This window comes from Pantherophis guttatus, chromosome 17, assembly GCF_059756535.1.
Source record: "Pantherophis guttatus breed Tessera chromosome 17, ASM5975653v1, whole genome shotgun sequence".
Taxonomy (NCBI): Eukaryota; Metazoa; Chordata; class Lepidosauria; order Squamata; family Colubridae; genus Pantherophis; species Pantherophis guttatus.
The window spans coordinates 8,011,088-8,024,003 of NC_142079.1; the positions used below are offsets into that span (position 1 = coordinate 8,011,088).

The 12,916-nt window shown below is 47.7% G+C and overlaps 2 protein-coding genes and 1 long non-coding RNA gene across 10 annotated transcripts in view; 2 read left to right on the forward strand and 1 right to left on the reverse strand.

Annotated features, from left to right (window-relative positions):
• Nucleotides 1-991: 991 nt before the first annotated feature.
• On the reverse strand, nt 992-2,662 carry LOC148111673 (uncharacterized). Its single transcript, XR_015730265.1, has 3 exons — nt 2,543-2,662; nt 2,079-2,182; nt 992-1,525 (listed from the first exon to the last, which is right to left on the reverse strand). It is a non-coding gene; the product is annotated as an uncharacterized LOC148111673 (long non-coding RNA).
• A 2,250-nt stretch (nt 2,663-4,912) lies between these two features.
• HIC2 (HIC ZBTB transcriptional repressor 2) overlaps nt 4,913-12,916 on the forward strand; it is a 93,888-nt gene continuing 85,884 nt past the window's right edge. The window contains exon 1 of one of the 8 annotated variants that reach the window (XM_087880209.1): nt 4,913-5,075. The gene's annotated coding sequence lies outside the window, so the exon portion shown is untranslated. Of the gene's footprint in view, nt 5,076-8,790; nt 9,170-12,916 lie in introns of those variants that run through there. The other 7 variants (XM_087880215.1, XM_087880213.1, XM_034435774.3 and 4 more) reach the window with 7 other exon arrangements.
• Nucleotides 9,037-12,916, forward strand: part of UBE2L3 (ubiquitin conjugating enzyme E2 L3) — a 164,121-nt gene continuing 160,241 nt past the window's right edge. The window contains exon 1 of the mRNA XM_087880219.1: nt 9,037-9,169. Coding sequence (XP_087736345.1) covers nt 9,134-9,169 — 36 coding nt within the window. The 5' untranslated portion in view covers nt 9,037-9,133. The remainder of the gene's footprint in view (nt 9,170-12,916) is intronic.

The following is a 12,916-nucleotide window of genomic DNA, read 5'->3' on the forward strand; positions in this document are numbered from 1 at the left end:
AAGCAGGAAGAGATGCATTAGTCCATAAGCTACGTAAGGCATTTTGATAGCAGGAGTCCCCCAATGGATAGCGGAGTTCTTGAGATCGTCAACTGCTTAAAGCAGCGTGCTAAACGCTTATTAATCCAGCTAATTTAGTTCATTAAGCTCTGTCTTTGGTGGTTAGAATTATTTTGCATCCTCTTCTCTTCAGGGAGAACCCAGCCCAAATTCCCAGCCAACATCAGCTGTGGCAAGCGATTTGAGATAATGAGCCTACTCAACTTTGTAAATTTGCAAGTCAATGGATTGGACAGCAGCATTTCACAAAATGGGCAACTCTGAGACATGTGGACTTCAACTCCCAGAATTCCAGCCAGCCAGGGCTGTGGAATTCTGGGAATTGAAGTTCCCAAGTCTTACAGCTGCCAAGAATTCTGGGAATTGAAGTTCCCAAGTTTTACAGCTGCCAAGAATTCTGGGAATTGAAGTTCCCAAGTCTTAAAGGCCAACCCGTTTTAATGTGCTTAATCTTTGAATTGTTTGCTAGAAGGAGTCAATGAATTGAACACCTCCTTTCCTCCCTAAAGCAGCATTTCTCAAAGTTGATAACTCTTAAAAGACGTGTGGACTTCAACTCCCAGAATTCCCCAGCCGTGGTGCTGGAATTCTGGGAATTGAAGTTCCCAAGTCTTACACTGGCCAAGGTTGAACACCACTATTTCAATATTCTTAATCTTTGAATTCTTGTTTTTGACTATTTACAGCTTTGTAAGCTGGCCAGAGTCATTGGATAGCGAGCGGGGGGTTCATATAAATTTAATTTTTTTAAAAGAGGAAATAAATACAATTTTAATTCCATGTTTTCCAGAAGATCGGCGGAGAGCTCGAGAGGTGGCATTCCTAGGAATTTCTGCGGGCTTCATGTAGGATTTTTGCCTTCTAGCTCCTGGTTTTTCTGTTTATGTATTTTGCAAAAAAAGCTAAAGGTCAAATCTCTCACAACAGATTATTGGTCCATCTCTTATCTTTATTTGCCTGGACAATCCTTTTTTTGGGGGGGGGACAGGGAGGTTGGAATAGAAGACATCTGGGTCAAACAAAATTGGGGGCCACAGTAAGTGAACAGTCAAAGTAATGTTCCTGGCAAGATAAGACCTGAGCGAAACTTTGGCTCTTAGAAACTCTCCTAGTTTTATTACCTGCTCAGTGGCGAAGATGCTGAGCTTGTCGATCGAAAGGTCGGCAGTTCAGCGGTTTGAATCCCTAGCGCCGCATGACGGGGTGAGCTCCCGTGACTTGTCCCAGCTTCTGCCAACCTAGCAGTTCGAAAGCACGAAAAAATGCAAGTAGAAAAAGAGGGACCACCTTTGGTGGGAAGGAAACAGCGTTCCGTGCGCCTTTGGTGTTGAGTCATGCCGGCCACATGACCACGGAGACGTCTTCGGACAGCGCTGGCTCTTCGGCTTTGAAACGGAGATGAGCACCGCCCCCTAGAGTCGGGAATGACTAGCACATATGTGCGAGGGGAACCTTTACCTTTAGTCTTAAAGAAGCATAACACACCATAAATACAAAATATTTTTCTTTTCTTTTCTTTTTTTTTTACAAAAAAGCACCCCAAACTTTACAGTTATAACCCAGGAAGGCTTGAGGCCAAAGGGAAGTAATCTTTTGTGGAAAAAGGCTTGGTTTTACTTATTTGTCATTTCTCTCTCTCTCTCTCTCTTTGGTGTGTGTTTACTGGTAGTGGGTATGTTTGTTTTTCTGGATTCGTTTTTTTTGTTTCCGAGGCTATTTTAATTGTTGCAAGATGCGCAGTCAATTGGCTGAGAGGGTTGGCTATACAAATTTAATAAATAAATAGAGCTGGACCTGAAAGGATTTGTGAAGAGAGGGAATAGAGTAGAGTAGAGTAGAGTAGAGTAGAGTAGAGTAGAGTAGAGTAGAGTAGAAAATGAATAGAATAGAGTAGAGTAGAAAATGAATGAATAAATAAATAAATAAAATGTCACATGGAAGGAATGACCGATGTATTAAATGTCTGTCTAAAAAATAAAAAAAACTTTTAAAAAATAAATAAACAAACCCTCTGTTACCTTAAAATAACTGGCTGATCATCCTGGTTAGTTTGCTAGCCAGCCAACGCTCCCTTTCAAGATATTTTGAATTTGTCATCCTTGTTCCACCTTGGAAGTGGATCCTGCAATTTTTTTAATTTAATTTTTTTTTTTTTGCTGTGAATGAAGATTCACACACACACACACACACACATGCTGGCTCTTTCTTCTCCAGATGTGATCCAAGAACCATCATCAAGCCCAGAATTCCCCAGTCAGCCAGTCCTGCCAAAGCTAGCCAGCCATCACATCTGGAGGGCATCAAGTTGAGGAAAGTTGTTGGAAGCACAAAAGTATCCTCTGGAATTTGGCAGACCCCCCTCCTCCCCACCCACCCCCCAGCCCAAATCTTTTCCCTCTCGAAATCCATTTGGCAGGAATTGGGTTTGGGGGGAATTGGTGGGGGGGGTTGGGGGGGGTCACGACACACAGACAGAACTGACCTCATTTCCCAAGTTTCCTTCCAAAACTGTGCTCAAGATTCTTAGGATTGCTTAACAACCTAAAAGTGTGTTCCAAAACAAAGCAGATGTTAAGCGGCTGAGATCTTTCTCCGAACTAACAACTCTGGGCCAAAGTTTGGAGAGGAGAGGGTCGCCAGATGTGGTCTCCCTGCTTGGCTCAGACACATCCTGTCTGTAGAATTTAAGAGTTCCTTCCCAAGGATCTAGAACTGGGTTGAAAGTTTAAGGTTAGACCCAGATGGTCTTCCCCGATTTTTAGGGGCATATTTGGGTGGGTGGGTGTTGAGGAAAGCTTGGTGACAAACCACAGAGTCCCCAGATTGGGGGGGGGATGTAATGGGAGCTGGAGTCCGAATGCCCTGGCCGGGTGTGATGGGAACTGGAGTGCCAATCGTCTGTGGGATATCAACTTCTGCTTTTCTCTCTTTCTCTCTTTCTTTCTTTCTTTCTCTCTTTCTTTCTTTCTTTCTTTCTTTCTCTCTCTCTTTCTTTCTTCTTTCTTTCTTTCTCCTTCCTTCCTTCCTTCCTTTCCTTCCTTTCTTTCTTCCTTCCTTCTCTCTCTTTCTCCTTCCTTCCTTCCTTCCTTCCTTCCTTCCTTCCTTCCTTCCTTTACCAACATTATCCACTTCGTTGTAAAGGCTGCAAGCCGAGAGAGTAAAACCCTTTCATTGCCCTCCATCACGCCTCTTACTCCGGAGGAGTTCCGGATCGCACAGGCCGGTCTGTTCCCTGCGCGGCATCCTGAGCTGTCTCGTTCCCCCCTCCCCCTTCCTCACTTCTCCAGCAGTCACCACCCCCAAACAGTTCTCCACTCACCCACCCACGCCTACCCAGATGCCCGTCCGGTTCCGCAAACGGCCAAGCCAGCGAAGCCAAAGGAAACGCGCACCGTTCCACCAGCCGGCGCAATTCTGGCGCAGGTGACCCTAGCGCTCGTGTCCCTCTTTCAACAACCGACACCCCCCCCCGGGAAGGGGGAGCGCAGCCACAGAGTGGGGGGGGGAGAGAGAAAGAGGGACAGAGAGAGAAAGAGAGGGGGGTGACACAGAGAGAGAGAGAGAGGAGAGAGAGGGGGGGCAGAGAGAGAGAGAGAAGGAGAGAGAAAGAAAGAGGGGGGTGACAGAGAGAGAGAGAGAAGGAGAGAGAGAGGAGAAAGAGAGAGGGGGACAGAGAGAGAGAGGGAGAGAGAGAAGGAGAGAGAGAAGGGGGACAGAGAGAAAGCAAGAGAGAGAGAGGAGAGAGAGAGAAAGGGAGGGGGACAGAGAAAGAGAGAAGGAGAGAGAGGAGAAAGGGAGGGGGGACAGAGAGAAAGCAAGAGAGAGAGGAGAGAAAGAGAGAGGGGGACAGAGAAAGAGAGGGAGAGAGAGAAGGAGAGAGAGAGAGGAGAAAGAGAAGGGACAGAGAGAAAGCAAGAGAGAGAGAGAGGAGAGAGAGAGAAAGGGAGGGGGGACAGAGAAAGAGAGAGAGAAGGAGAGAGAGAGGAGTAAGGGAGGGGGGACAGAGAGAAAGCAAGAGAGAGAGGAGAGAGAGAGAAAAAGAGAGAGGGGGGACAGAGAGAAAGCAAAAGAGAGAGAGGAGAGAAAGAGAGAGGGGGACAGAGAGAGAGAAAGAGAGAGGGACAGAGAAAGAAAGAGAGAGAGAAAGAAAGAGAGAGAGAGAGAGAAAGAGGGATACACAGAGAGAGAAACCCCATCAGAAGCCTGCCAATTAACGCCTCCCCCCCCGCCGCGCATCCCCTTTCCCTTTCACCCCCCCCTACTCTCTCTTCGCCCCCACCCCTCCTTTTTTCTTTTCTTTTCTTTTCTCTTCTTTTTTCTTTTCTTTTTGCACGCCCGGCAAGCCAGATCTGCCGGGATGGAGAGGAGAGGGGACGGGGGGGGGGGAGGCGTGGTCGGAGCCCCGCGTGTATGTTCCGCGAGTGGGTGGGTGGGTGGGTAGGTGGGCGTGCACGCGCCGGCCAAAGCATGCCCAACCCCCCCCCACCGCTCCCTTCGACTCGGGGGGGGGGGTTGCAAAGCCGGGCGGCTGCAGCCCTCGACCCCATCCACCGCCCGCTTGCTTGCTTGCTTGCTTGCATGCATGCAAAAAAAAAAAAAGCCAAGCCGAGCCGAAGCCCCCAGCCCCAAATCAATGCAAAAAAAAAAAAAGAGGACCTGATCCTTGGCTTTTGGTGGAGGGGGGGGGGGGCTCCTTGCAAGAAAGCTAGCTGGTTGGCTGGGGTGCCCCTCCCTCCTCCCTCTTCCTCCTCCCCCTCCCCTTTTTCTCCCCCCCCCCACACCCACCCACCCACCCACCCCCGTTGGCTTCTATTCAAATATGGGTCAGGGGTGAGCGCGGCTTCCCGACGTCACAAGCTTGCAAGATGGCGCTGGGAGGAAGGTGGTGAGATGGGAGACGCGCGGCGGTGAAACCGGCTTTTTTTTGGGGGGGGGGCCCGGGGGGGGCCCGGGGGAGGGGGCTGCGGGGGGGGGGAAGGAAGCCGAGCCTGGACCGGAGCGATGCCTTTGCAAAGGTAAGCAACGCAATTGGGACTTGGGTGGGGAGGGAAATATGGGGTGGGTGGGATTTTTTTTTGGGGGGGGGGGTCTTCCCTTTGCAGCCAGGCTGCGCGCGCGCTTGTGTGTAATGCGTGCACGCGCGTGGGGGGGGGTGGACGTGGGAATTGCATGCATGCATGCATGCATGCACGCGGGTTCTTGCAAAAAGAGAGAGTGCTGCGTGGCACAAGGAAGGGCAGGGGTACTCCCCCCCCTCTCCCCTCCCCGGGCAAGGGCGCTGGGTGCGAGTCCTGCGCTTTTTTTTTTCTCTCCCCCCCCCTCTTCCTTTGCCCGCTGGAGCGCAACACACAAAGGACTCGCAGCTGCCACTACTACTACCACCCCCCCCACCCCCCCCACCAACCAACCCCCCGCCCCAATATCCCGGGGCGGAGGGAGCGCTTGCAAATTTGCGCTTTGCAAATTTTTTGCAAATCCAATATGCGATATGGGGCAGCCTTCCTGCCTTCCTTCCTCCTGCCCAGAACAATTGGGGTGTGTGTGTGTGTGTGTGTGTTTTTTGGTTTTTTTTTTTAAATAAAAAAATTATGAATTTTGGGGAGGGGGGAGGGAGTGCAAGAATCCGCCTAGGCAAGAATTAAATTCAAGTTGGGGTCCCGTGTCCCGCGCGCGTCCCCGGGATGGACTTACAGAAAAACTTTGGCTTGCGCGCGCGCGTGAATGAATGAATGAGTGAATGAATGAGTGAATGAATGAATGAATGGGGAATACGCCTGCCTGCCTGCTTGCCTCCACATCTTTTGTGTGGATGTGGGTGGGTGGGTTTGCGCGTGTTTTTTTTTGTGTGTGCGTGTGTGTTGCGCTGCTGCGCTGCCCTTGTGGGGCTCCCCCGGGCCTCCCGGGAGCAAGAGGAGGAGAGGAGGAGGTGGGGAAGGGGCGTGCGACCCATTAGCAAAGCTAACCGCAGCTGTCTTGGTTTGGGGAGGGGGTCTGCTTCAGGGAGGGGAGGGAGGGAGGGAGGGGAAGGAGAGAGGAGCAACCTCCCCCCCTCCCTTGGGAAGGAACTCCCCACCCTCCCCACCCACTCACTTACTCGCCCACCCACTCACTTACTCGCCCACCCACCCATTCACTCACCCACCCACCCACGCACCCCTCGGTTGGGGTTCCTGCTTGGCCAGGTAGTTGCGAAGGTCTTTTTGCAAATTGGGTGTATTTGCACAGCCCGAGTTTGGGGAGGGGGTGGTGATGGTGGTGGAAGAAAACAGCTGTGGGGTTTGAGTGGGTGGGTGGGTGGGTTTGTGGCTGGAAGGAAAGAAGGAAGGACGGACGTAATAAAGAAAGTTGCCCACCTTTGGATAGGCAAAATCAAGGGGGGGAAGGTTGGCTGCTTCCTTCCCTTGGGTGGGTGGGGGGACATTTCATTTCGTCCCCGGTGGGCTTGAAAGGTGAAGGTCCCCACGACCTTTTCCCTCCCTCCCCCCCCACTCCCTTCTTGACCGGGGACCCCCTGCATTCCCTCCCCAAGTTTGACCTTTGCCCACATGGCTTCTTCCTTCTCTCTCTCTTTTCTCTTCTGTTTAAAGATCTGGGGGAGCTTATTTCTCCTAGATTCAAAGGGACTAGAAACCTAGGGGGGATTTTTGTGAGTGTGGGTCTCAAGCCTGCAGCTGTTTCTGCCTTGTGGGAGGTGGGGGGGCTTGCTAGCCCCCTTCTTCCAAAATGGGCGAGGAAAAACCCTACGGTGAGAGACTTGACTAGGGAGAGGGTCTTCAGAATAAGACTATGGATTGTCTGGTTATTTCTAGCTGTATTTTCATATTTCTTAAACCATCCCTCTCCCTCCGATGTATTATTTCTCGCTTAGCTTTTCCAAACAGGAAATCTCACTCCAAATCGGGGAAGTGTGATTTTTTATATATATATATATCTTTTTAATTCAAGGTTTGCATTGGAAAAACAGACAGACTATATTAGTTTTTGGATGGTTGAGTTTGTCTATATATGTGTGTGTGTGTTTTCCATGTCACTTTTAAGGAAAGGCCATTTAAAAAAAAAAAAGAGAGAGAGAGAACATGTCATTTTTTAAAAAAATGAGAAAAAAAAAACCTGCCATTGGAGGTCTCTAGCTAATCGGAGAATATTTTGCAAGAGAAAACTTGAAAAGTTTGGAGACGTAGAATTCCGTGACTTTGATTTCGTTTCGAAAAATAGGGGAAAAGTTAGGGTTTTTTTTTTCTAACTTTTCAAACTACTTTCAAACTTGAGGATACCAGAAATGGCAGCTCACCAGTCTTGTAGCAAGATTTTTCTCCCCCCCTTTATCTGTTTTACCAGCTGGCACTTTTCTGGTTTTGTTAGTAGGTTTACCAATCGCCTTCTCCGAAGAGTTTGTAACTTTCCATTTAAAAAAAACAACAAGTCGTTCTCTGCCTATTTTCTTTCAATTTCTCCCCAAAAAAATTGTCTTTGGTAAAGAGAAAGGGGACTATCCTAAAGTTAACAACAAAATCTCAAGTTTTGTTGGCTTGGCATTTGAAAGGTGGGATATATATATATATTTCGATCTAATTAAAAATTTCAAAATTGTTCAAAATTTCCTCCTTTTATATAGATGTTTCTCGTGGGTTTTTGAGGGGAGATAAAAAAAGAAGGAAGATAGAAAGCGAATCAAATTGCATTTTCCTGATGGTTAAATGCTAATTTATTAGAATGTTTTTGGCTATTCGGCATGGCTGATACAGTATTAAGGAGAGGTGTTTAGAAAGTGGAAAGAATCTCTGCAGTTTTATAAGGAGATAATATATGGGTCTTGAGTCTTTGTGCATTATTTCTGTCTTGGTAGTGTCAGTTGCCCATAAATGAAAGAACTTGGCTTCCTCTCAACAGTTGTCAATTACTTGTATTGCCAATCCTGCTGGAAGTAATTAATTGCAGTGCTGACTAATGCACATACACCACAGGGGTTAAGACAAACCATGTTGGCTTATGATCTAGGATTTGGGACTGATACAAACCAGGATAACCAAAGTTATAAAAGTAACATTGTCGTCTTTGGATCTGAGCTTTAAAAAGTTCCAGATTTTCTTCCTTTTCTCTGTTCCTTTAGGAAAAAAAATAGCAGGGCTTGTTAGCGGGAATCAATTTTGCAGCTAAAGCTTTCTAAAGAAATAAAGAGAATTTCTAGAGAATAAAGTTGGCCACTAAAGCTTCATTTTATTTTATTTTTTTAAGGCTGGTTGGTGGGCTCTAATGGTGTTCCTGGCTTGCTTGAGGAAGACCTTCCAAGTCGGTTTTGCATGGTTGACTTCTTAAACGATGGACCTGTTTCTTTAAAAAAAATAATAAAGTTGGAAAGATAACTCTCCCAACACACCAACATTCCTGTGTCAACCAGGTGTTCAGAAAAAGTTGTCTTTCTATGGTGGGGGGGACGGACGGAGGACCACGTTATATCTGATTTAACAAGGTTAAACGATCAGTGGAATAAAATTTCTCCAGCTTTCTCCAAAATGTGCCTCCCAACGTCGGAGAAATTGGCAGCCTGGGTATTTTTCGTTTGTTTTGTTTGCTTGCTTCGTTTTAAAAACTGGGAACGTGGAATCGGCTTGCTTAATATCCTGGGAGTTTTTCTTTTCTTTTTTAATTGAACTTTTTTTTTTTCTTGGTAAGTGTGGAGGGGGGACGACGACGACTGGCTGAAAGATTTTTAATATCTTCAAAGGGCTTGTTGGAAAACCAGGCGGTATGTATGTTGTAAACAGTGTTTTAACTAGATTGAGGTGGGTGTGTCTTCCCAAGGAGGAGAAGGAGAAGAAGCAGCGGCAGTAGCTTGGTGGCCTTCATTCCTTGAAGCCCACATTTGGGACGATGCTGGCCGCGTCGTGGACCTGGCGGTGTCGCGAGTGGTCCCGACGGCCCTAAATAGGTCAGCGGGAAAGAAGCGTAGTGTGTGTGTGTGGAGGCATTCTTGGATTTCTGGAGCTTACAGTTGGGTGGTTGACTTCCCACCCTCTGGAGTTGACTTCCCTGCTCTTGTGTTTTTTTTTGTTGGGTTCTCTTCCAAGGGTGGATGAGAAAATGGCGTGGAGAACATCTCGGCAGTGAGGTGAGCGGTGGGACTTCTAGATGTCTTTCCCTTCTTGGTGGTGGGGTATCTTTTATTTATTTATTTATTTTGAAGGTAGAGAAAAGTCGCTTGTTGTTGGGTCTGGAGTTTTGGAAGCGCCGCCATCCCTCCGTACCTTTCTTTGTGGTCTTCCTCTATCTCCACCTCTTCCTCCTTCTTTTCTCTTGCCATCGCCACCGCTTCTACCTTCTCCTTTTCCGTCACTTCTTTCTCCTCGTTCTTCTCTTCCATTACTACTACTACTTCCCTTCCCTTTTCTTTCTTCTATCACCACCAACATGACCACCTCTCCTCTTTTTTTTCCCCTCACCGCTTTTTCTTCCTTCGTTTTCGTTTCCTACTCTTCCTCTTCCAGAAAAGTAGCTTGTGATTTTGGAGTTTTGAAAACCTCTTGCCCTACTCACTGTGAGGTTTCTCTTCCTTATTCCTCCTCCTCCTCACTACTTCTCTTCCTGGTTCTCCTTCTCTTCCACCATCACCCCTTCTTCTTTCTCCTCTCTCCTCCTCCTCTTTCTCCTTTGCCACCAGTATTTCGCCCTTTTCCTCATTCTTTTCTCCTACTATTACTGCTACGACTTTTTTTCTTTTCTCTTTTACCACCATCACTTCTCTTCCTCTTCATTCTCCTTCTCTTCCACTATCATATCTTCCCCTTCTTCTTTCTCCCTGTCTCTCCTCCTCTCCCTTCTCCTTTCTCCTTCCTTTTCTCGTTCTTTTCTTCCACTATCACCACTATGACTTTTCATCTTTTCCTTCTCTTCTACCACCACCACTTCTCTTCCTCCTCCTCCTCATTTTCCTTCTCTTCCCCCTTTTCCTTCTCCTCCTTACCACCATTGCTAATTTTTCTCTCCCTCCTCCTCCTGTTTCTCCATAACCATCACCACTACTATTGTGTCTTCCTTCTTCCTGCCTTCTCTTCTCTTCTCTTCTCTTCTCTTCTCTTCTCTTCTCTTCTCTTCTCTTCTCTTCTCTTCTCTTCTCTTCTCTTCTCTTCCCTTCCCTTCCCTTCCCTTCCCTTCCCTTCCCTTCCCTTCCCTTCCCTTCCCTTCTCTCTTCCCTCTTTCAAAACAGCCCTTTAAGGGTTTTCCCTTCCTTATTCCTCTTCCTCTAGCATTACTACTTCCCTTTCTCCTTCTGGCTCACCTTCTCTTCCACCATCACACCCTTCTCCTCCTTTCTCCTCTTTCTTTCTCCCCCTTTCTCTCCATCCCCCTTCCCCAGCGCTACTATTTCTCCTTTTCCTCGTTCTCTTCTTCCACTACTTCCCTGACGACTTTCCTTCTTTTTTCTTTTCCTTCTCTCCCACCACCACCGCTTTGCATCTCCCTCTTCGTTCTCCTCCTCCTCCTCCTCTTCCCCCTTTTCCTCCTCCTCTGTAACCACTTCTACTATTGCGTCTTCTTCCTTTCTCCCCTTCCTCCTCCTCTTTCCAAACAGCCCTTTGGGGAGGGGTTTTTTTTTGCCCCAAGCGGAAAATCCTTGTGCCTCCTACGAGAAGGCTTAGCGTTAACAACTCCCGCAGCAGATGTCGCCTTGCGAAAGGGTTTCGGGGCGGGCGGGCGAGAGAAGCGCCCGGAGAGGCACAAGAGAGGCGCATTTGCCATTCAGCCATTATGAGCCTCGGCTCAGTGGGGTCTGGAGGAGTGGGGGGGGGGGAAGGGCTGGGCAGCGAGGAATGGTTTTTATACCACTATCACCAGACCCCTGTCTGCCTGGTTGTGCTTGGCAACCCCCCCCACCCCAAAAAAACGCTAACTAACCGGGTTGAAGCCCGTAGGGTGATACCAAGTTTGGCTATAAAACTGAACATCACAAATGCTGGAAGCGGAGTCGAAAATGGGGGGAGGAAAAGGGGTGTGTGTGTGCAATGGCTGGATAATTGTTCCGTAAAGGGGTTGAAAGTTGGACCTTGGATAGGGGGTAAAATTAGAATATTGGGAAAAACAGCGTGGGTTCAAACCGATGTTGAACTTGTTGTTTAAAAGCATGGGAGCCTTTTTTTTTTTTTTTAATTTGATTTATATGCCGCCCTTCTCCGGAGACTTAGGGCGGCTTACAATGCGCTAAGCAATAGCCTTCATCCTTTTGTATATTTATACAAAGTCAGCTTATTGCCCCCACAAACTGGGTCCTCAATTTACCCACCTTAGAAAGGATGGAAGGCTGAGTCAACCTTGAGCCTTGGCGGGATTCGAACTTACAGTAACTGGTCTTAATAACCAGCTTAATAACAGGGTGCCTTAGACCACTGTACTACCAAGGCTCTTTTGCTAATGTTCCATTAAATTTTGAAAGGGGTTTCCATGAAATCCACAGTGATCTGTACCATGAGTATTTTTTTTTTTTATTGATTGATGGATTGATTTGTATCCTGCCTTTATTTAATTTTTACAAGTAACTCGAGCCGGTGAATATACCCAGCACGCTTTCTTCTTCCTAATTTCCCCAACAACAATCCTGTGAGGGTGGGTTAGGCTGAGAGGGAAAGGCTGACCCAAAGCCATCCAGCTGGCTTTCATGCCTAAGGTGGGACTAGAACTCACAGTCTCCTGGTGATTGGCCCAAAGTCACCCAGCTGGCTTTCATGCCTAAAGTGAGACTAGAACTCACAATCTCCTGGTGATTGGCCCAAAGTCACCCAGCTGGCTTTCATATCTTAAGGTGGGACTAGAACTCACAGTCTCCTGGTGATTGGCCCAAAGTCATCCAGGTGGCTTTCATATCTTAAGGTGGGACTAGAACTCACAGTCTCCTGATGATTGGCCCAAAGTCATCCAGGTGGCTTTCATATCTTAAGGTGGGACTAGAACTCACAGTCTCCTGGTGATTGGCCCAAAGTCATCCAGGTGGCTTTCATATCTTAAGGTGGGACTAGAACTCTCAGTCTCCTGGTGATTGGCCCAAAGTCATCCAGGTGGCTTTCATATCTTAAGGTGGGACTAGAACTCACAGTCTCCTGATGATTGGCCCAAAGTCATCCAGGTGGCTTTCATATCTTAAGGTGGGACTAGAACTCACAGTCTCCTGATGATTGGCCCAAAATCATCCAGGTGGCTTTCATATCTTAAGGTGGGACTAGAACTCACAGTCTCCTGGTGATTGGCCCAAAGTCATCCAGCTGGCTTTCATGCCTAAGGTGAGACTAGAACTCCCACACTCCTGGTGATTGGCCCAAAGTCACTCAGAGATGAGTCACGTGCCTAAGGTGAGAACTAGAACTCCCAGATCCAAGGTCACCTAGCAACCTTTCGTAGCTGAGATGGGACTTGAACTCACAGTCTCCTGTTTTCTAGTTTTCCTGGTGCCTTAATCATCATCAAACTCGCTGGCCATCTCTGGCCTACAGAGTGATGTTGGATACTGGGGCCCATTTTCTTTCCCTCCTTTTATCTAGCAATACTTGATGTCTTGAGAGTTTATAAAAATCCCTCCCAGCCTCTGTGCGGCATTTTTAGTCCGACTACAGTATGAGCGCAGCTCTTAGCTCATTGTCCCAGATAGAGCTGCGTAAACCTGCAACGGGGTTTGTTCATGGAATAAACCACGATTGGGTTAAGCATGCGGCAGGAACGAAGGCCAATTTGAAGCCACTTGTGCAATTATTTTAAAAGGGGTGGGTGGGTGTGCTTTCTTTGAATGCAGAGATTTCCCCGTGCAATCGTACTTGGGGGGTTACTACGATGAAGGCGACGCTCGTAATGGAAGTAATATTGTCATGCTTTT